Source organism: Ambystoma mexicanum, chromosome 6q, assembly GCF_040938575.1.
Source record: "Ambystoma mexicanum isolate Mex_15411 chromosome 6q, UKY_AmexF1_1, whole genome shotgun sequence".
NCBI classification, from domain to species: domain Eukaryota; kingdom Metazoa; phylum Chordata; class Amphibia; order Caudata; family Ambystomatidae; genus Ambystoma; species Ambystoma mexicanum.
Window position 1 is genome coordinate 377,438,139 of NC_090937.1, and position 23,860 is coordinate 377,461,998.

General features: G+C 45.9%; 1 protein-coding gene across 1 annotated transcript in view; it reads right to left on the bottom strand.

Annotated features, from left to right (window-relative positions):
* Nucleotides 1-4,063: 4,063 nt before the first annotated feature.
* CAAP1 (caspase activity and apoptosis inhibitor 1) overlaps nucleotides 4,064-23,860 on the bottom strand; it is a 459,525-nt gene continuing 439,728 nt past the window's right edge. The window contains exon 7 of the mRNA XM_069630858.1: nucleotides 4,064-4,568. Coding sequence (XP_069486959.1) covers nucleotides 4,207-4,568 — 362 coding nt within the window. The 3' untranslated portion in view covers nucleotides 4,064-4,206. The remainder of the gene's footprint in view (nucleotides 4,569-23,860) is intronic.

Consider the following 23,860-nt stretch of genomic DNA (forward strand, 5'->3'; position numbering starts at 1 on the left):
CTGGGAATGGGGGATTACCGCATCTGGCAAGGCCGTAATGACACGGTAATTGCCCATTCCTAGTTGCCAGAAAAAAAATGATACCGGGAGCAGCCGGACCTGTACAGTTACCGCCAGGGTCATAATGACCCCCTATGTGTTGTAATAAATGTGGTTGTTCTATGAATGCTTTAATCAACTGCTGCAGTTGCATAAACAAAATTGCTAAAGCTTTCTCTCCTGCTCAGAGAATTATACTTATGAGCATCTTTGAAGAAATGAAACTAGAGATGCTGCTTATTCAGACAAAGCACAAAGGTTAATGGATATAAAAGTGCGATGTTTGTTGCGGTTATGTGAAGTTATCATACCTTGACCAAAGGATCATGATAATGGTAGATTTTGTGGGACCCAAATAGAACTGTGCTGTGACTATTAGCATGGATTGTGTATGTGACACCTGAGAGCGTCAAAGGGAGGACTACATCATTTTGATTTTAGGCTTCATTACCTCTCTTGCAGTCAAGAAGCAAAATGAGAGGGGGTGGTGGTCCTTTCTTCAAAACCTGCTAGTTTTGCTGGCATAAACCATCCCTGTTCCTGAGGAAAAACATCAGCTGAGCTTTTTTAGTGAATGTGTCCGAGATCTGCAGTGAGCTCTTGGTTTCTGAGAAAGAACTGTAGGTACCATGCCCTGTTTTCTGAGATCAAGAAACCACAAGCAGAGCTAATATTGCAATAATTCTCTGAGTGTTACAACCCTCTATTACTTTCATGTCCTCATTAGATACAGTAGCTTTAACTACATGAAAGGCTCTTATAAGAGGGCACCTCTGCAATTGCTGGCAGAAGCTTCCCACACAGAAAGAACACACTTTCTGATTTATTTCCCGTGTGTAACTCTGGTATGACGTAATAAAAAACGTATGGCTGACCCGAAAACCAAAACAGAGTTGTGAATATTTTCCCAGACAGAAGCAGTGTAGTTCTGTTCGAAGGAGACACACTCAAGGGGTTACAGTTCAGGTGGTGGGGTGGTAGAAGCGAAGCTGGGATTGGTATGGGAGGATGGGCACTATAAAATGGGAGAACTGGGGTTGAGGCGAATGGACAGCAATTGCCAAGATGTTCAGGTCCTTTCTGAGGTTTAGGCTAGTGGGCATCAGTCTCATCTGCATTGGTAACTTGTTTAAAAGATAGGTTGCATAACAGGAAACGTTGGTTATCCCTCTTGCAGTTTTATGTGCACAGCCTAGTGATGTTGTGGCTTCTGAGGGTACACTGGCCTATGGGGATTTTGAGTTTCTCAGCCAAGTGGAGTGGAATTCTGATTGTGATTGCATGGAAGGTACTGTGGGCAGTCTTAAACATGTATGCTTGAAGGGTTAGCCCGTGCAGCTGCTCCTTGAAGAAGGGGGTGATGTTGAATTTTCTTATTCCTGTAATGAGGCATGCTGCAGCATGCAGGATGGTTTTCAGAGAGTGGAAAGTAGCATATTAGACATCTGCAAGTAGGGCTTGGCCAGCGCTGAGGTAGGAGATGACCAGGGCTTGGAGAACTATTATGAAAATGTGATGAGACTCGGGCATGGATGAAAGGCTTGACTTTGCGGAGGAGCACAAGCTGGTACTGTGCTGCTTGGGTCTTCTTAGAGATGTGTGTTTTCAATGAGAGGACACAGTCTGTAGTAAAGCTAAGAGATTCTACACTTAGTAAGAGTTGACTTGTGAACCTATCAAGCTTCATGTCAGTCACACCTCCTGCATGGAGATCCTCATAGCAATCAGTTACCCCACCTTAATGTCCCTGTCACCTCTCCAGACCCTTGAAATGTGATTAGCAGAGACCGCTGTGTTCAAGGGCTAGCCTTTATCAGCCTTTGGTGCTTGTTTAACCACCTACTGCATCCTGGGATGTGCAGTCCCAGATCAGTGTAATATCCAATTGAACCATGAACAGGGTTTGACCAAGCAGAAATGGCACTGTGGAATTCACTAAAGGCTGAGTGATTTAACTTGGTCCGTGGGTCGGTAACATCTAAATTGTTACCCTCCCCCAGATTATACTCATTAAATGGAGAGGACATTTTAAATTGATGCAACTCTATTTGACGGTAACATATCTATCCAAACACCGCCACACTAATGCATCCCCTTGTACCCCATGAACAGTACTTCCTAATATTATTCTCAACCAACCACTACGGAACCTATTTTCTGTCAATCGAGGAGGGCCTCGGATGCGCTCTCCCCACATGTTACTTTTCGTTTGCCTTTGAACTTATTTGGGGGAAGATGTGGAAAGGAAGGCAACAGGTAACTTCCCAGGACCGCAGAGTGGAAGAACAGTTTTAGATCAGCTTGTGACCGTGAAACGTAAAGCCAGTTTGTAAAGTAAACTTATTAAACAACAAAAGCCATAACCAGACAGGTATTCTTCAAGACAAGTACCCACATTAGAGCCAAGAGGTAGTAGCTGTACAATGAAATGCTTTAGCTCTCATTGGTAGCAATCTGGCACTGGCCTTAAATGACATTGAAGGGTAAATGTGGAATGGAGGCATCGAATGCGACTGGCCCATGGATTCTAGGAGGGAAAACTGGGACTGGCTGCTTGGGGCTAACAGGGGGTTGATGGCCACATCTGTGAGAATCTAGTGGAGGAGGAGTGAGGCAATTGGCCTAATCAGGATGAAGGGGAATGGTGGGTACAACTGTGCATGGGCTCCTCTCAGCACAATGGGGTTGCACCCAAGTACCCCACAAGCCATGCAGGGGCTAGTGTGCCCCCAATGCAGGGGCCATGCCACAGGATGTGGAAGGAAAGCTGGGGGAAGGATAGGGGCCCTGCAGTGGGACAACCTGCCAGTCCTTCAATGATGATATTCCCCAAACCTTGCCCATTGATAACTCAACCAGAGAGACACCCCGAGCCTGGGGTGGAGAAGCCTGCATGCCCAGCCGCTGATGTCGACCAGAAACATTTAGGAAAGGGGATTGATTCCAGGGGAGGGTGTGGGCAGCCTGGGCAAATGTCCTGCAAGTGGTGGGCCTGCAGCTTATTGAAAAGCGGGCATTCACCATTGAGCTGTGCACAGGGACAGGTCCTCAAACACCACACCCCATCCTGAGCTCTAAAGGATAACCGTGCAAGCTACAGTGTGTTGCTAGGCTCTAGCCCCGATCCTGGTTGATGAAAGCTAAGCGACCATGGGTGAAAGGAGATGAAAGGCACAAGGGGCCTTTCCCACATGGGTGGTGGAGGTGGGGGAAATGCCATTGCTGAACAGAGATGAGCACACAGCCCCTGCTTCTCTCCCGGAAATGCATACCTACTAACTCCTGTTGCCGGACAATAGGGTTGCTGGAGTTCAAACTCTGTCGCTGATGCATTGATGCAGATACAAACTAAGTGGCCCTGATCCTACCCCAATGCACCTAGATGTTTGCCACAGCTCCCCTTCCTGTTTGCTCTTCCCGGCACACCACCTTCCTAAGGTTCCTTATTTAGGCGAAGGTTTTTCCGCCTCCCAGTGGGAGTGCCACTAGGTTAGGAGGCCACCATGGCCTTTCTGTGGGAGCTGCAGCCCGTGGCTGTTTGCTCAGAAATAGGCTGGCTACAGAACACGTGTTCTTATGGGGGGGGAAATGCAGATATTAGTTAACAGAATGCATTTAACATGGGGGATATGTTATTTTGATGTTGAAACTGAAATGTGTGGGTGTCCCAGCTCCAGAGCTGGGAATATACAACGCATGTGGACTATGAAAAATAAAAACATTAAGGCTGTATAAATACTTCTATCTAATCGTCACAGTAATTAAGTTATTTAAGGAAACCACATCCTTCCGATACGAAAGGCCTTTTACAAGGAATGTCCCGCTGCTGTGTTTTTATTTAAGAAAGCACTTTGCTTTACAGTTCACACACAGCCGGGTTTACATTACCTAAAGGCATATTTTGGCATACATTCAGCCTATGCAACCTGTGACTACTTGATGATTCATGTGGAGAAACTAGTCTAGCAAATATCGACCATTCAACTTCTTTCAGTCTCAGGGAAGAAATAAATACAAACAAGGGCAAGGATAAATCTTGTGTATTAAAAATGTTACACAAAAGTCTCTTTACATGACAATGTCTTAAATGCATTACTATTGAAATGAACATCTCTTTGAGCTTTTAAAACAGTCAAACATGCATTTTAAGGTAAATGAACTGGCTTTCTAAGAGTTCTGTTTTTTTACATCGCTGGCTTTCATTAGGGCCTTTATGGCCCGAGCCCTCATTTCCAGCTCCAAGAGTTCAAGTTGCTGCGCTGATGGCTGAATATCTTCTGCTGGAGGAATTGCCATCACTGGCGTCGAAATGGAAGGTACTTCTACTGTTTTAGGTTCCTCTGCTAATCCTAATATCTCGTTCACACTTTTTTCAATGTCCATCTGGAGTTCATCATTCGGGCCTTTTGCAGCCTTAACAGCAATGGCAGGCGCATCCAAGATGTCTTCTTCATTCTTCTCCATGCCTTCAATGTCACTATCATAGGCCTCAGCATTTATGCTGAGGGCATCACTGTCTTCCCCCTGGCCTAAAAGCACAAAGCAGTCAAGATGTTAGCATGGGGGACTAGAAAAGACAAACTAAAACCGTAACAGGTGAACAGAGGGATCCCCTTACTTTTGATCAAATATACAGACCTTTAGTACCAAAGAAATACTTTCAGCTTCTTTGTCATTTCTTACTCAACATTCATGACTTCACATAATCACCAAAAAGATATTCCTAACCCTAATATTCCATGGCAGTAGAGAAGAAATGTGTGGCTGAGTGATTATAAAATAGCTGAGTCGGACGCAGGGAACCGGCAGAGGTGTCTAAGAGCAGATTTGTTTTTGGCCTTGAGAGAATTGTATCAAGCTTTACCACTTCAGCGTATGAAGAAGAAATCCACCTCCAGGAGATTAGGACATGACAATTCCAACAATGGGAGTATGAAAATAAAGTCACAGTAGGCCTTAAACCATACAAAGTACATTTGATATTTGTATTTAGCAGTATTCCTATGTTGAGCAACAAAACTAAAGTGGGTATAGGAAGAAACAATGGTGAAAATGATGTCTTGATTGAAGTGGATGGAAATGGACTAGTTTATATGAAAGTCCATCATGGCTTTTGGTAAAAATGTAGGTTGCGTTCTCAGGATTATCTTATTGCCGGTTAAGACAGTGTAAGGATTATGGTGGAAAGAGGATGGATTTCGACAACTCTTAGCTTATATTAAAGCTACAAGAAAACCTACCTTCTATGATAAATGCTGCAGATGTGATTTATGCCTTGGTTCAAAGGCTGATTAATTTAGAAAGAAAAATTCATTTCATCAAGCTTTATTCGACACGTCATAAAAGCAAACAGATCAACTACGCCACACATCATCATTTTAAAAAGCTGAAAGATGTATGGTTTAGATACAAATTCCCTTTAAAATCTCCTTTAAAAATACAGATAATAAAAAAGTCCAATATAGCTCATAGCAAGCTAGTTAACAAGACATAAGAAAATACAAATCACCACAATATATAAAATATAATCCAGAGGAAAAAAATGCAAATGCAACAGTGCATATCTACATTACTAATATCTGTCAGGTGCCCATTATTTGTAATAGGGAATTCTGGAAAATATATAATTTCGTGAGACTCCGGTGCCTCAAGATACTAGCTACTTACAGGTATAGATTTTTTACCGTCACGGCAAGGCTCTATGTATATAGCCCTCTACTGCTTAGAAATCTTGTAAACATGCGAGTGTTGTGGTAGGCATCATTGTAATAGTGCCCGTGATGCCACGAGGGTCTGGAATGAGAATTTAGGGTCTAAGGTGGAATGTGGGAGGTGGATGGCTGGAGAGTAGCAGAGAAGGTGATGTGCAGAATGCTGTGCCGGCTCGCTGGTTAATAAATTAAAGTTGGTACCTTACTCACAAGCTGTGTTTGCCGAATCACTTCATTTGGCGATGAGGACAACCAATGAAGCAGGCCCAAGCTACGTTGTGGTCCTGATTGCATTCCGGGAACCATTGGAAGCACAGAGACCTGTAAGAGTTGTAACGCAGAAGGTATGGAGCGTGTTGTCTGAGAAGCAGAAGTGGACAGCATTATATAATCCTGCATTTTCATAATCGCACAAGGAACACAAAGGACATATTAGGCAGACAGGGGACCGGTGCTTCCACGCGAATCATTCCGTCAAGCTGATCATTAGAGGAAAGGCCACGGGTACGTCAAATGACGTGCAGTCATTCTGAATCAGCTGATATTCTCCGAGGGCATGAAACGAGTATCTGATCACACTTGTCCCAGTACAAATGTATTTTTGCAAAGTTTTTTTTTCCTCTTAACTCTCATATCTCAGCTGGTACTAAACAAATTGTACACATTATTTTTTTTAAGCGGAAGATCAATAGAGCACTTAACCAAGAGTGAAATATGGCTATGCAGAACATAACTGTGCACCCTCCAGAGAGTTTCCTTCCCCGTGCAGGTCAACCACCAGCTGCTTGGCCAGAATGGTGGCAAAATTGGTGAAACTATATTAAGACCGTCGAACACGAAGGTCCCACAGCAGATTTAGGGGCAAATGTATTCACCACCTTGGATTTATCAAATGCCTACCATCAGATAAATTTGACAGAAGATTGTAGAGACTTGACGGCTTTTATTACACCGTTTTGCATGTTATGGTATAAAAGAATGTTTTTTTAACTTGCCTCAGCAGCGGCTGTTTTCCAAAGGGCTATGATTCAAGTGCTCAAAGGGCTTGAGGGGACTTTGGTGTATCAAGATGATATTGTTTTTGGAAAAGGAGAAAGGGAAAATGTTGAGATTGGTGTTAGTGTTGTGGACGTTAGCAGAAAGCGGTCTTAAATTAGAGAGGAGTAAATGTAAATTTAGGAAGCGCGAAGTGGAATATTTGGGGCACATTGTGAGTGAGAAGAGTTATCATCCTACAGTTGATGCTGTAAATGCTATAAGGAAGGCTCCAGCCCCAACTAGTAAAGATGGTGTAAGATCATTTTTAGGTCCTTGCGAATACTACAGCAAATCTGTGTGTGATTTTGCATGCATGGCGGAACTGATCAGGAATCTGCTAAAAAAGGATTCCAAGTTTGTATGGGAGGAGAGTTGTATGCAAGCTTTTAATATCTTAAAGGACAACATCTGTAATGCTGTGGGTTTGTAGTTGGTAGAGAAACTAGACTCACAGTGGATGCTAGTGGGGTAGGACTGGGAGCAGTGCTGTTTCAGATGGTATAAAAACAAGAAAAAGTGATTTGCTATGCCTCAAGAACTCCTACTGAGGTGTAAAGTAGATATTTGGTTATAGAAAGAGAACTGTTGGCTTGCGTGTGGGGTATACATTATTTCCAAAAGTATGTTTGGGGGAGAACATTTACAGTGTGCACTGACCATAAACCTCTAGCAGAGTTATTGACAGTGAAAGGTCTGTGCAGTTCTACCCCGAGATTAGCAAGGCTGAATGAGAGATTGCAAGGATACGATTTTGCCGTGAAGTATGTACCGGGTCTAACTAATAGGGTTGCTGATTTTCTTTCCCACTTGCCGGTTGGTTGATGATAAAGTTGTTGAAAAGGAGGATCACAAAGACGAAGTGGTGGCGGCAGTCAAGGAAGTAGTCTCTAAAGATTAATGGTTGGAGGAATTGAGGGGAGATGAGGTACTGGAGAATGTGAGGGAGTTTACAAAAAATGGTCGGCCAACTAGTATGCTAGATGAGAAAGTTAAACCATTTTGGAAAGTTAGAGATGAGTGTCCTATGGAAGATTGTGTACTGGTGAGAGGTCAAAAGCTGGTGCCACCAGAGGAATTACGTGAGGAGTTGATGGAGAAAGCTCATCAAGGGCATCCAGGATCTACCATAACGAAGAGAAATTTGAGAGCAAAGTATTGGTGGCCAAGCATGGATTTGGTTGTAGAGAGGTTCATGAGAAATTGTTGGCCTTGCTACAACGTGGACAATAGTTGTAAGATTCAGAAAGAGGAGAACAGTGTGGTGGTCAAACCTGAGGCTGCGCGAGAACTGTTGGGAAATGACATTGTGGGACCATATAATAGATTGGGTAGAGAAAAAAGATTTTTAGTGCTAATGGAAGATTACTGTTCTGGATGGGTTGAAGCTAAGTAGCTCCAGAGTTTTGAGTCCGGAGACATATTGAAGTTTCTTGAACAGGTTTTTAGACAAGAGGGCTATCCCAGGAGGATAATAAGTGATAAGGGAGTGCAATTCAGGAGTGCTGTGATGCAAAAGTATGCGCTCAAAGTAGGCACTGTTCTCTGTACTTTACCACCCTTAAACAAACAGAAAAGTGGAGAGATGTAATAGAATAATGGTGGAGACAGTAGAGTAAGCAGTAAGAAACGGTTGGAACGTGGAGACAGCAATTGAGGAGAAGTTATGGTGTGTAAGGACTTTGGTGAGCAGGGATTCAGAAAAATCGGTGATTGTGATTATGAGAGCTAGACAGCCAAATACCTTACTTAACCCTGCAAGGGTAAATGTGAAAGAATATGTAAGTGATGAAAACAAGGCCCTGACTAATGTGAGCGGTACAAGTCTGTGCAAGAGGAGGTTCGAACCATGAGATTATGTGAGGATAAAAAAGGGTGTGGCACCTAGTAAAGGTGGTTTGAAATGTTCAGATCCAGTAAGGCTAGAGAGGTATACTACAAGAATGTCAGGATTGAAGACGGGACTGTGTGGAACATGAGCAGGTTGAGTAAGTGGGCTGGTAGAGGGTCTGCAAGGGTAAGGAATGTGATGTGTGGCTGGATGAGGATGCAGAAGAGATGGGGATGGAGAAGAACAATTATCAAAATAATAGGTCACATGAGGGTGGCCCAGGTGGAGAAAGTCATAATGATTGGTGGAAGGAGCTGTAGATCTCGTAGAGCACCTATTTCGTCTAAGGACTATGTTATGGAATGATATTCCTAAGGACAACTGTTACAATTAGTCTGTTTTTTTACATAGTTCCTACTGTTTCATTAATACATTAATAGGGACAACTGTTGCATTTAGTCTGTTTTTGTACATAGTTCTTATTGATTCATTAGCTGTTTTGTATGTTCCCATTCTTTGTTCATGATTTGCTGTTCCATTGTGAGGTGGGGGATGTGTTGTGGTAGGCATCATTGTAATAGTGTCTCATGATTCCAGGAGGATCTGGAATGAGAACATAGGGTGTAAGGTGGGAGGTGGACGGTTGGAGAGAAGCGGAGGAGATGTGTAGGATGCTGTGTTGGCACGCTGGTTAATAAATGAAAGTTAGTACCCTACTCACCAGCTGTGTGTGTGTCCTGAATCACTTCAACGTTGCTTTACATGGAACCACATCATCATTAAGACAATTGGCCCCAAAATATTTCATTAATGGGATCAGATAAGTGGTTCCTAGGTCTTTATAAAGAGGGCAAAACAATAGAAAATTGCACAGGTACTCAACAATGTTGTTACAATGAGGACCTAAAGCACTGTAGCTTGTATTCCAGTGATTCTTTAGATGACCCAACAGCAAAATACCCAGCCTAAATGATATGAATAGTGATCTGGCTAATTGGGGTTTAATAACATTTAGGCATGATTCAAACCCTAGAACATACTTCACTGACCAGTAATTATTCAATAGCTCCGAACCATGGCAAGACACATGCACCAGCTACACAATCAGTTCCCAATAGTAGAATTTAACAGATGCCTTATGTGATGTATCAATTGTCGAGGAATTAAGCCATAAATAATTCAGATTTCGTTTTTTCAGCTTAAATATGCTTGCACAATGTAAATGAGATCCTATCCTGCTGGTTCTGAACAACCCTTAGTCGCTCCTGAATTTGTATTAAGCAGTTGGAGGACCAAACTCATATCCAGAATAGTACATGCCTATGCGCCAGATCATATTCAATATTAGACCAGTTCCATTTGAGTTCTAAAGACGTGTTCAGTGTGGATTTGGGTAGGGATTAAAACAAAACAACATTCAAAAATAAGAGCTCTATTACAGTTATTTTACCAATATTACCAAAACCCCATAGTTCTGAACCATACATGATGGATACTTTTTCCTTGGCTCAATACAGTTGTAGCGCTGGTCTCACTGCGCCATTCCCATGGATAATTGCTAATGCAGTAATTGCAACAGACGATTTTTCCAGTTCCAGGATAGTCTCTGATTTTACTATTTGCCTTGTCCATGTACAATTGCTTGTGAATGTTAGGCCCAGGTAGCCATTGTCACCTGTTCAAGAGTCAGACACTGTACCTTGTTTGTTAATGTAGCTATCTTTTTACCAAGTGTGTGGAATGCCATGGTTTTTATCTTTATCATAATAATTCCCAGGCCATTCGTCTGATGAAACGTATTAAACAGATTACATTGTTTATGTAGGCCTTTTGGTGCCATGAAAATTAAAACTTTGTCATGCGTGAAGAGGACTAGTGACAATCTATCACAGCCCAAAACTGGAGCATCTGTCATGGAACAATTGAACAATTCTAATAGAGGGTTGAGAAATAGGCAGTACAAGGTCGGGGACAAGCCCCCCCCTCCACCCCCGCTCACCACCTGTAGGACTCACTTTTGGATAGGGAAGGAATGGGTCGGGTCACCTGCAAGGGATAATGTTACAGCTGATGTTTTGTTACTATGTAAGGATGCAATAGCATTAACTCACGGTAGAGGGATGCCTATAGACACCAGTCTATGCCATAAGGCCTGGCAATGGACCCTGTGCAAGGCAGATTTTATATCCACGTAATACATGTAAAGGTTGACTCTTCTTAGGACTACATATAGTCAAGTGTAATCTAAAACATACATTCAAGTGACAGGTTGTAATGGTACACGCTGCCACTCAGGATGGTCAATACATTAAGCCTGAATGAAGGCTTCTTCTGTAGTTCTGATGATAGGATCATCACGTTATGGATGCTAGCAGTGACCTACCCAAATTCAGGCGTTTAGAATCAACTCCCCTCCCTCCCTTGGTTTGTTCCGTTTGACAAACTACCACCTTCTGCTGATAACAGTAGACCGAAATTTCCCAGACTAGTCAATCAAAAGGGCATGCCTCTTACACCCTTTTTTGCAGGAATCTGCAAGCAAATTCTTGTTTGGAAGTTTGCATTTTCTGCCATGGCTAAAAGGTTTGTCTCTGGGGTTTCCAAACAGTTTAACACAACTACAAGAACTCAGTCGCATGGTACCAACGTGTGGGCCGCCAAAAAAATGGGACAATTTAAATTCCTACTGGGAGGGTAATGACTTTTTCACTTATTTACAAATAGACACCAAAAAAATTATACAAATAAAATGGTCGATTATAGCAACACAGCAACATAAAGCAGAGTTTAAAGCGTTATGTCTTTACAATGCAACATCATTTATGTTTTACTTAAATTGCTGTCAATTGCACGCAGTCCTATTGTGAGTGGCCATTACTGGATTAAATATAAACGTGGAAATCACAACATTAGCACAATTGTTCTATTTTATATAACCTGTTTAATAAACGAAAACAAGTTATGGTTTGGTGCTACAAAACAGAACTTAACTCCACTAAAGCAATCTAACCTAATGTTACATTTAATATACATCCAGGGAGATTTTCAAAAGCATGTTCATCTCAATGAGATGCACAATTGTGAAAAAATGCACTTGCACCATTGTGCATCTCGCTTCAATGCCCCAATCCATAAAAAATAACGCACCTTGCACAAGACAGTGCAATTATTTGCGCAAAAGATGCGCAAATGAGTGGGCATTTATTGGTGCATCGGAACGTGTGCATGCTTTCGTATTCACACATGTTTTGTGGGAATACGGTAGAGGCCTACATTTGATGTTCAAATGATGCCCTAAGTGTGTTCATCCCATCAGATGCTTCAGAAATGTGCGAAATTACCCTCAAGAACACATGCGAAACAGGAAGTAGCCTCAGACTTCCATTTGGCACTAGTACATTGGGCCTCTTTACGACCCTGCCGGTATGGGGCTAACGGTGCCGGTAGAGCTGCCTGTGCCGTTAACCCCATACCGCCTAATTACGAGGTCCGCTCGCGGGACCCGCTCTGGATGCCTGGTTTTACCAGACGTCCTTAGTGGGTCCCGCGAGCGGCCCAGCATGCTAACAATGGGCCCGTCATTAACGGGCCCGTTGTTAGCATGCTCCCCATTCCCATTGAGCCCTATGGGGTCTCAAATGGGAATGGGGATGTACCGGTTCCGGGTTCCTTGAATGGGGAAATACCGGGCCCTCCTAGGTAGGAATGGCCTGGTATTTTCCCATTCAGGTAACCCAGACCCAAGTTTGGGGATAGCCATGCCCTTACTAAGGGCATGACTACCTCCAAACTCGTAATGAGGCCCATTGACTTGGCACGCTGCAAAGTCCCGCCAATGCAGGAAATTGAACATGTCCGATGGTGGGACCGGTGGTTATGGGAATAGGCAAACTATCAAGCACCTTTGTAAATACTTTTTTGACAATATTGATTTTGCACTTTGGTATTCATTGACAGTTGGGTTGTTTTGCTTTTCCTTTTTTAATAATCTGATCTGGTGTTAAAACACACCAAAAACACGATTTCAAGTTGACCTGCGTGGAGCCTCGTTTCAGTTAGTCCTGCCTTGCAAGTGGTCGGGGTCTTTTGTGGGTCAAAGTCACAGATGCACAGTTGTCCTACAGTGATGAGTAGCACTTTGTTATGATGTCTACTTTCATCTGGGGGGTGCAGGGACTAAGCATATCATCATTATTTACCAGTGGAAAGGTGGCCTACCTCCCCCTGTTGGTTCTTACTCCACATATTCCATCTCCACTTTTTGAGTTTCCACACCAGCAGGGTGCTTGCTGGCTCACCAATTATAGATATATTTGACCGGCAGCCTTTTCCACTGTCGTGAATGGGGTAATTTGTGTTGATATGTCTCACTTACTTTTGCCGCCTCATTTGCCTGGTTTCATGCACCACTACTTGCTCCACTTTTTTGGAGCAAATGGAGAGGGCATTTTTTCACCAAATATTTAGCTGAACATTTGTGGTTTTGATTTGTTTAACATTGTTGCCAAATGTTGCTGCTCATTCCCTCTTGCAGGTTTACTTTGGCTGCTTTAAATGATTTCTGCCCACTTTGAGCACCTTGTGCACACCTTTTTTGCACCAGCACATCTCTAGGATGCACAAGTCTGGGAATTATATGCATCCATCTGTTGCACACCTCAGAATTGCACACTTTGAATTTTTGAAAATCTGTGCCATAGTATTTCAAAATTAGACCATTTGGAATATGACCAACATGTTTCAACAAATGGGGTCATTGATCTGAGCACATATCTTCCTCTGACTCCTCTTATTAAGAATCCTATCTTTGTCTCACACATTCTTGGAAACAAATAATCAGAAACACTAAATTAGCACAGTGCCTAGAAAATGTGACTTAATCAAACATTTTAATTGTATAGTTTAAGAATCAGTTTAAATAAAATACAAACCTATACACATCTCGATAGGGCGTGCAGTTACTAATGGGGAGAGTTGATAAGATCTGCTTTAGAATCAGTCATGTAAAGAAAGGTATCTGTGTTTAGTTGCCTATCAGAGGTAGTACCAACCACACACACCATGTCCCAACTAATCCAAGTTAAATGAGGTTCCTAAAAAGATGGAGTTTAATGCCTATGCAGCGTCGGGGAGGGAGGTGGGGGTGTACAATGGGGTTCTTTTACATATGTGGGTCTGAAATGGAATAAAGCATAGTGAGGTTAACACGTGGCAACCGAGATATGTCAAGTATCCCAGCCCAGGTGTGGCTGGTATTAACAACAAGAGTGATTAATTCACTTCTGCTCTACAGGAGTAAAAGGCTGAGTAGAGGCTAACGCCCCTCCTACCCCACGCAGTCCTCACATTTCTACAAACCAAGAGAGCACCCAATCATAAAGGTAAAACAGGCACAGTTCAGCAAAATATCTCCTTCTCCTAAGGTGGGCCAAAGAAGGCTATACTCTCAAGAGGGGTGTGAATGTGATTCATTGGTAACCCAAAAGGCAAAGTTCAACAGTCCAAAATAAAGGAAAGTCCAATCAAGGTGCCATACAAAACATATATACAGTTTAATTAAACACACCATATGCATTAGCTATTCGCCCTTCTTCCCTGTCCCAGTCCTTACCTTATGACGCTTCTTGCTTCTGGACAGGAAAAAACTAGTCCCTGACCATCAGGGGGAGGGATTATAGTGCTGGCCCACCCTCAGCACCTACTGTTTCTTTCCTGTCCGCTCGACAGGCTCCATGTGACAGGTAAGTATGGGAGAACTGGCTTCTTGCCACCATTGCTGGGTCCCCCCTCCCAAGGCTCTCTGGGTTCGGGCTGCACCGGCAGCGATTCTGCCTCCTGGAGTTAAGTTGCAATGGCCTACGAAAGGCCTACCAGGAGGGGCAAATGCCTCCCCGCCCATCACGCTGCAGGATGCCCTCTGGTGCCAGCAGTGCACCAAGGCATTCAGCGGCCCAGAGGCCCACCCTGCGCCAGTCTGAGAGAGCGTCTCCCATACCAATTGCGAAGCATTGCAGGGGCGAGCTCTAGGGCTGACTGTGCACCGGCTGGAGGGGCTGCCTTCCCGCTCATCCTTCTCTCGCCTGCAACACCTGAGGCAGGCAGGATTTTGCCGGGCTAATAAAGGGCAGGCTCTGCCTCCATCCATACCTCACCATCCTCACCTGAAAATGAGAGAATGGCTGCAGGTGTCTGCGTTTGGACCGCCCGCAGCACAAGGCGTGGTCACACACTGCTGCTTTATTAAGGTAGGTGCAGTTGGTGTGCTGTGTGTATGCGCCAACCATGCCGTGTGAAAGAAGGAGAAGGTCCAGATCCCCTTTGAGAAGGAGAGAAAGAAGCAGGGGTTATGGGAGATCCAGAGTAGGTATCTTTCCTACAGGAGGCATCATTCCCTGCTCCCTCCCAGGGTAGCGCCCTGGAGCCTCCTGTGCCAGCACCTCTTGGACCCCCATTGGTCTCCATTACAATGTTGGCAGCAAGATGAAGGCCCTCATGACCGAAACGGAGTGCTGCTATTGGTGCCCAGCTCCCCCTGCATGACTCATCCTCTCAGGCTCCAACGCTTCAGCCAGTCCAGCCTAGGGGATCATCAGGAGCTCCTGTTGATCCCAGTAGCAACCCTGAGTGGGATATGGCAGGTACATTTCTCAGGACAGAGGTGGGTGAAGTCATGGCTCATCGCCTCCTAAATTTGGACCCCAAGGACTCGAAGACTCTGCGGGTGGATGAGGACACTCAGGACGCCTACAGGAAGTACTTCACTATATCACCAACTTGTCTGCCCTTCCTGCAGAGCATGAGCATAACCAGTTACTCACCCCTGGTAATGTTATTTCTGATCGATGTTGCTCCCACGGATTCCTCATCTTAGATATATTTGTATCTTGCTTTGCAGTCACAGTAAAACATGTTCACAGCACAGGTTTCTGTGCATCATTATCATTGATGTCCCTCGATGGTTACCATTCCCGCATCCAGACAGGACGTCAATGATGGTATATATAGCACACACCATGCCCCGGGACCTCCGTTCCAAGTTTGTGCTCAGCCATCTTGAGAAGTTATATAATCCTGTATGGGCGTTGAAAGAGGGAAGAAATGAGGATTCGCTCACAGTCAGAGGGGTAGGCTGGGAGGGAGATGAGGAATCCGTGGGAGGAACATCCATCAGAAAGAACATTACCAAGGGAAAGTAACTTGTTCTTCTAATAGATTGTGTCCTCCCATGGATTCCTCATCCACTTGAGGGGTTCCAAACAGGGGGAAGATCTCTAGAAGGACTTCCTGAGCCAACTCCCACTCGTAGGAGATTGTGCTATGCCTGATCAGAGTGTCTGCCATTGTATTCTCTTTCCCGGCATAAACAGCTGACATATATGCAATTTAGTAGAGTCCAAAACCAAAGCTGCATTGCGCAGTGGTAGTGACCTTACACCCTCTCTTTTGTTGAGGTAATGCATGGCCACTGTGTTGTCCACCATTATCAGGACTTTCTTTCCCTGGATGGAAGGCAAAAAGGCCATCAGCGCCAGTCTGATCACCCTCAGCTCCAACAGGTTTATGTGTATCCTTGATTCTGCAGGGGGCAAAGCATGATCATACTAAGATCGCTCATGTGTGCTCCCAATCCCATGAGGGAAGCATCCGTGACTACAGATATCTCTGGCCACAGTTGCTACAAACGTTCCCCCATCATCACATTCTCCTTTCAGCCCCACCACAGGAAGTCTTGAGCTACCTTTCTCGGGACCTGAAGCAATTCCGTCATCCAGCCTAAGAACATTGGCCTTTGGGATCTGAGGGGCCCACTGGAGGGATCTCATCCTCAGGCGGGTCTCCGGCACAAGGAAAATGTTGGATGCCATGAGCCCCAGCAACCTTTGAAAGTCGAATGCCAGTGGATATTGGACGTTTTAAAATCTCAGTATCATCTGCAAGATATGATGAGCCCTCAACTTGGGAGGCAAAGCCTTCCCTGAGGAGAGACTGGGACCACCCCAATAGCTCTCTTTTGAGAAGGTGTCACCTGGGAATTCTTGAAGTTAAGGGAGAAGCACAGTTATGGGGGGAGTGGCAGGTGCTGTTGAGATGTTCCAGAACCTGCTCGGGGGAACGAGCTCTGATCAGCCAGTCTCCAAGGTAGGGAAAGATGTGAGTCCCCCCCTCTCCTTACATTAACTGCAACCACCACCATCAACTTGGTGAAGACCCTCAGGGTGGAGGTAATCCTGAAAGTCAGTACTCAAAATTGAGAACTGCCAATGGCAAACCTCAGGCACTTCCTGTGTCTGAGATGCATTAGCACATGAAAATAAGCATCCTGAAGACTGAGTGACACAATCCACTCCTGGATCTGAAGGGCCTGGAGGATCTGTGAAAGAGTGACCATCTTGAATTTTTCCTTCCTGAGGGACTTGTTCATGCGCCTAAAGTTCAGGATGGGTCACAGTCATCCATCCTTATTGAGGACAAGGAAAATAGGTCGAGTACCAACCCTGGTTCTGTTCCACTACAGGTACCTTTTCCACAGCACCTTTCTCCAAAAGGTAAAGAATCTCCTGTAAAAAGAGTGAATCTGGATCACAAAGAGATTGTTTGCTCCAGGGACATCTGGAGGACTCTTTAGGGATGGGAGACAATAACCTTGGGCAACTGTTGTAATGTCTATATATTTGAAGTAATGGTGTGCCATTCTTGCAGATACTGGGTCGATCTGCCTCCCACTGGAGCAAAGTGCTCAGAGAGGTTTTGGGGTTGTCTGTGGCTGAGAGCAAAGAGGGGGTTGCTGCCTGGGCAGGCTTTCCTCCACAACCTCTTGGGGCGCATGAAAATCTTCTTCGCCCCTATCTTTGTACCAACTGACCTCTTCATCTTTGATTGGACTGTACTCTCCAGTTCTGTGAAGGTTGATGCTTTTGTGCTTAGCAGATGGAAACCTGCAGTTTCTCGAGGCTGTCATCCACCTTGGGGTCAAAATAAATTGGACCCATCAAAGGGCATATCCTGGAGTCTTGATTGGGCATCAGGGACAAAACCAGATTTGTGCAGCCACGCACAACGCCTGATAAAAGTGCTAGATCACAAACATCGGCCAACACAGTCTGATGCATCTAACCCAGATTGTAGGAATTGACATAAGGCTTTCTTCCCATCATTAATAATGTTAATAAATCATTCTCCAATTTCTCCTTCTGGAATATTTTCAGCTGCTTGTGCAACCATAACATGCAGCTGTATTTGGCCACATACACACAATGCATTGATGGTGTTTAATGCCATATTTCCTGCTGCAAAAAACCCTTTGCAAGGGCGTCATAATGCTGATCTTCCCTATCTGGAGGGATGGTAGGATAAGCTGTGGCTTTTGATGTGGAAGTAGCAGCCTGTACCACTAAGCTTTCTGGTGTAGATAAAAAAAAATCAGGATCCACTGAAGAAAGTTTGTATTTTTTAACCAACTCCTTAGTTACTGCAGGAGTTGTGTCTCCTTTTTCCAGAGTTACATGAGTGGATACTTTATTGCGGTATGAAAGGGCAACTCCGGCTCCTTAGGAGGGCCCTTATCGAGGATGTGACGAACCATCTTAAATAATCTATGACCCTGTTCAATACAGTCCTATAGGCAATTTCAGGTGAAGTATCTAGACCACTGGCATCTTTTAGGCATGAGACTATGGGCCTCATTACAACTCTGCTGGTAGCCGTGCCGGTAAATCTGGCACGGCAACCGCCGGAGTTGCATTTTTTCCAGCATCAGCGAATGGGCAAGAACCGGGTCATGCCAAGTTCGGTGGACCCGGTAATTGCCCATTTGCGGGTGCCGGCAACAAGGGCCTCCCCATCCCCATTCGGCCCAACAGGGCCGAATGGGGATGGGGACGTTGGATGCACCGGCGCACTCAGAGTGCTGCCGGTGCATCTGACGTGCTGCGCTCGCGGGTGCCAGGCACCCGCGACCACAACACGTAGTATGGCGGTCCGGGAACTGTGGTACTCGCATGCTTACCGGTACCGTAGTTCCCGGACCGCCAGGGTCGTAATGAGGCCCTATGTCTTCCAGGTGATTTCTCCAAAATGAATCCCTCTGGGACATTCAGGGCTTCATCATGAGTTGGGCGGTATCTGGGCACTATTAACGTTGAGTGTTATTAGCTTTAGCGTCGGGATTTGTCACCAGAAACCGTTGTATCACGAGTCGATGGACATGTGAACATGTTCCCGGCGTTAACGCTAATACTGCTCGACACAAATAATGCTTATGTCTGAAATCCCAGCCTAAATATTGTTAGCGCCACCGGCATCAAGCGTTAACACTGTGCAGTAATAGCGAGCAGGAAATGCATAGCCGCCATAACGGGAAACATTGTGGTGGCCATTTTGGAAATCATAATCCATCAAAAATCGGAGCCCCTGGTAGCCGTCCAGAGAAACTGAAGCAAAAACACGTCACAGTAGCATGTAAGGGGCAAGACAGCACAAGATCGGATTCATAAACCTAAATTTAGCGAGTCTGAGCTCAATGTCCTTGTGGAGGAAGTGAGAGCCCATAATGAGGTGCTGTATGCGGCCCAACAAAAAATACTAGCTCAAAGCGCTGCAACAACATCTGGGCAGACATCAACAAGAAGGTGTCTGCAGTCGGACGTGTCCCCAGGGACGGGGAAGACTGCAGAAAGCGCTACAACGACCTGCGGGTCTGGGTCAGGGGCATCCTAGCCCAGCACCAGAATGACAGCATGGCAACCAGAGGTGGATCACTGCCACCACCACCAGAGCTCACGCCATTGGAGGGGTGGTGCAGCAGCATCATCGACATGGCAGGGATATAGAGAGTCGGAGGAGCGCAGGAGACCGAAGATGATTGAAACCCTCCCATACCAAATTTAATGTGAACAGCACACCACACCATAAGCCAGCATGTATATCCATGAGCTGGGCATTGTGGCCGGGTGCAGTGTGTGGGAGCCACCACAGGCACCCACAGCAGCACCCATGTGCCAGTGCACCTAGGCCACCCCTGTGAACCCGAACTGTGGGGCGGGCAGCCAAGTGACACATCCAAGAGTCATGCAACAGACAGCCGTGGTGTGAGAAACCCGAAGGTGTCTCCCTGACTAGTCCCCGGGGATCTGTTATCCAGGTGGCCATGACACGGCCATCAATATTGGATCCAGTTCCTGGGGGTGGACCAGTGAGGGAGGATCACCTGGATGGGGTCCTCGGTGAGTCGAAGTGGGACACCGACGGGTGAGACACAGCATCCCCCTTCTTCGAACACTTCTTCCCCATCCTGCCATGTAGGATACTCAGAAACTCTACACTGCCAACCCCCCTTTTCCGACACAAACACTTTTGCACATTACGAAAGAAAATGGACTAACACCAGAGCCGTTTACCTGGCATGCCCCAACACCAGGGTCAGGCAATTGACCAGAATCACAAACACCTGACGTCCCTTTCCCTTCCTACGCGACTGGGATAAAAGATGGAGCGGGGGAGCGCACTACGAGCAAGGTAAACTGAATGACGAGACAGCTATCCAAGTACGGAAGTTCAAGAGGAGGAGAAAGACGGTGAGAACCAAATAGGCGAGAAGTGACCTTGCCTTTTTCTACCTCGAGCCGCGAAACCTCCATGAAAGGATTTGTGAGACCGCAAACAATAGCCAGTGTGTGTTGCAGCAGATGTCAACGGTACACAGAGCCCTCCTACGCTGATAATCAGGACTGGGAAAGACACTTGCTACTGTTGTACCGTCCTTGACTCCAGAGTAAAGAAAAGCCAAGCGTTCAACACAGCCGGTGAGTCGAGGGGAGAACCGATAAGAAACCGAACTGTATCGGACAAAAAGTTTTAAATGGCAAAAGTAAAGGGGAATTAAAAGAACTATTAATTCTTCAAGGGGAATCCAGCTGCTCTTCAAGGGGAAACCAGCTGCAAAGGGGTCCGACACCACGTGAGTGTTCACCCAGGAAACTCAAGTTAACTCCCCCTACTGTTGAAACTAAAGAAACAAGAAGGCCGTAGGAGAGCTGCAAGGTAAAGGTCTAAGTGGTCATACAATGGTCTAGCAAAACCCACTGTACAGTCGAAAGTGTTTAACCGACAAACCATTGGAAAACTAAGGGAAGTGAATCCTGCATAGTGAGAAGGAAAAAGTAACTGTAAGATTGGCAAGAGTGAACCCGATGGAGGGATGTCTGTAGAATGGGACGAAGCATGATACCCGATGAACATTGTGTTGACAAAGTGTACCCAACAGAGGGACATCCACAGTGAACTGTTTAAAAAGCCATTTAGATTTGTGAAATGCGAAAGGTGAAAATATCTTTTAATACAACTCATAGTCAACCCGACCGAGGGAGGCAAACAGTCAAGAAGGGTCTGAGCCACGGGTGAAAAGTCATTGCCCGAAGTGTATACGAAAAGCAACCTTTTGTTTTTTTGTTTTGAACACATTAGGTCCTCGGAGGAAAGAGACTTTTTATAGAAAAGAGACTCAACCACCGAAGGTCCTGATATCTGAGAACGGAACTGTAGTCTCGTACTAGGAAAGCTCAAGCATGTCCCGTGCTTAAAACGTGGGGAAGGGAGACCTCCGGCTACCACATCCTAACTTATCATTTATGAACTCTACTTTCTTTCTTGTGAACCCTATCCCACACTCTTTTGTATTTAGTTGTAAGGATTGGTAATCGTTTTTTTTTAGTATAGGCCTTTTTTAACAAGACACCACTAGGACTGCCTTATTATTGGATGGTTGTAGCTTGCTCCCATCTTAGATTTACGTTTAGATTAGGTGTTTTCCAACCTACCTCTACAGTTTAATAAACACCCTTGAACTGTGATCACTTGTGGCTGTCTATTCTTGTTACCATCCCTTCCTTACAGTGGGCACAACCATGCCACCACCGGGAAGCCACATTCCCAAGTGTGTCCCCCCTCCCGCACCATGCCCCATATATACCAACCCACTGCAAAACACAAGCTGGCCACGCTCGCACATGAGTCGAACGGCCCTGCACAACTACCTCCCCCTATGAGAATGCCAAAACACGTGATCGAATGTGACCTGATGCCATTCCCTATGTCCCCTGCAGGCACGCAGTCATCACCTGAGGCGTCCAGGGAGTATGAGGTAGCGGGGCCCTCACATTGAGCGCCCACCCATGCCTCCACCGGCACCCCACGAAGGGGCAGACAGGACACACCAAGGCGGAAGACTGACTCCACCACTCCACACCGCAGCAGTGCCACACCACCACCAAGGGCCAAACCCTCCAGGGCCACGCCATCCGCAACGGGCTATGCGAGGGGCTTTCTACATTTGCTGAACAAATGCAGGAAACCAACAACCTCCTCCAGCAGCAAATACAAATCCCTGCCTCCATCCCATCTAACTCCACAAGCCCCACTGGGGAGTCCCAACAGGGAACACCATGACGGAGCTCACAGCGCAGGCTGCTACAGCGCTCTCCAGAATCCAGTGCACATGGGAAGTGGCCAGGTAGCCAGTGATTGGACTGTGCACTGTCGGCCTGAGGGGCCATCACATGGACACATGGCTGGGTGTGGGGTGGGGGACTGTGTGCAGGGGAGTTGGTGGTGGGTGGGTGTTGGGGGGGACTGTGTGCAGGGGTGTTGGAGGTGGGTGGGGGCCGGGGGTCTGTGTGCAGGTGAGTTGGTGGTGGGTGGGTGAAGGGGGGATGGGTTTAGTTTCACATACATTAAAGCCTGTTGAAAACAGTAAAAATGCAAGGAGAATCATGATTGTGTACTAGTGTTCTTTATTCAAAATGTGCAGGTCGTCTTGTGTCCAGTCACCGTGCTAAAAATATTTGTCAATCAGTGCCTGTCTGGTCAGTCTCCCCTCCCTCATCCCATCCCATCCCAGTGTGCATCAGGCCTGGCTCTTCGTCTTCATCAGCCCCTGGGGGTTGCTTGTCTGCATCAGGGGGTAGGGGCACATTCCGCCTGAGGCAGATGTTGTGCAGCATTGCACATGCCAAGACGATTTTGCCTACTTTGTCTGGGGCATAAATGAGGGCACCTCCAGTGCAATCCAGGCACCGAAATTTTGCTTTCAAAAGTCCAATAGCACATTCAATGCAGATGCGTGTCCGGCTGGGGGCATGGTTGTAGGCGTGGTCATGTGATGTTCTAGGATCACACACAGGGGTCATCAGCCAGGTGAGCGGCAGGTATACAGAGTCGCCTGCATCAGGCATTTGTACAATGCGTGGGTATGCAGATTCAGTACATTCAGCCAGAACTCAACGTGGACATTCCTGTGAGCAGCAGGGCCATGCAATGTGCGATGGGTGTCCATCCTTCCAAATTCATGCCATGCATTATTTGTCTTGTACATTCACCCTGTGTTGTTGAGGTGGCTGTCCTGTGGCATATGACGGTTGACTGCACATGTGGGAGCAGGAGTCCCACAGGATGGTGCTACTGTTATGGCTGCCTGATCTGGGGAAGTGGACATTTGTTTTTGTATGTGCCTGTATCACTGGATGAAGGTAAATGTTAATTGCACCAACAATTTGGTTTAACAGTTGATAAACGTTTTAATGCACTAATGGGATACTCTCTCTGTTAAGTTCATGTACATGTTTACTCCTCGAAATTCATTTAACACAGTACTTAAAGGAATAGGGAGTGGTATCCTCTCACTTCAGATTCCTATCTGGGGCCCTGGTTGGACTCGCTGTTGGGCGATGGGATCTGCACTGCAGCACATTCCAGGTGCATTCTGGTCATTGTGGTCTGAAGTGTAGTTGTGATTACAGCGATGTGTGTCCATCACCATGTGTGGGCCCAGGTGTGGTGGCCGTGTGCATGTGCCCTGGTATGCCTCATGTTAATGCTGCAGGTGCTGCAGAGGTGCGTACGGTGCATCCCCTTCCAATGCAATGCTTCCTGTGGTGATACCCCCGATTTATTACTTCAGCTTAAACCTGCATTTTTATCAGGGTTTGTACTCACCCCGCTATCCACGTCCGTTGTCCCCTGTGCCTCTCCATGTATGCCAGAAGTGTGCTGTTGCATAGCACCATGGAGTTCTGGGTGAATCTAGGGTAGCGGACACAGCAGTGGCTGATGTTTAGGTCAAGCCCACAGGTCATCTGCACATTAAATGAATGGTAGTGCTTGCAGTTCTGAAGACTGCCTCATGGGCCTGGGGCACAATCAATGCAACATGGATGCAGTCGATGGCTGCAATGACATTGGGCACTTGTGC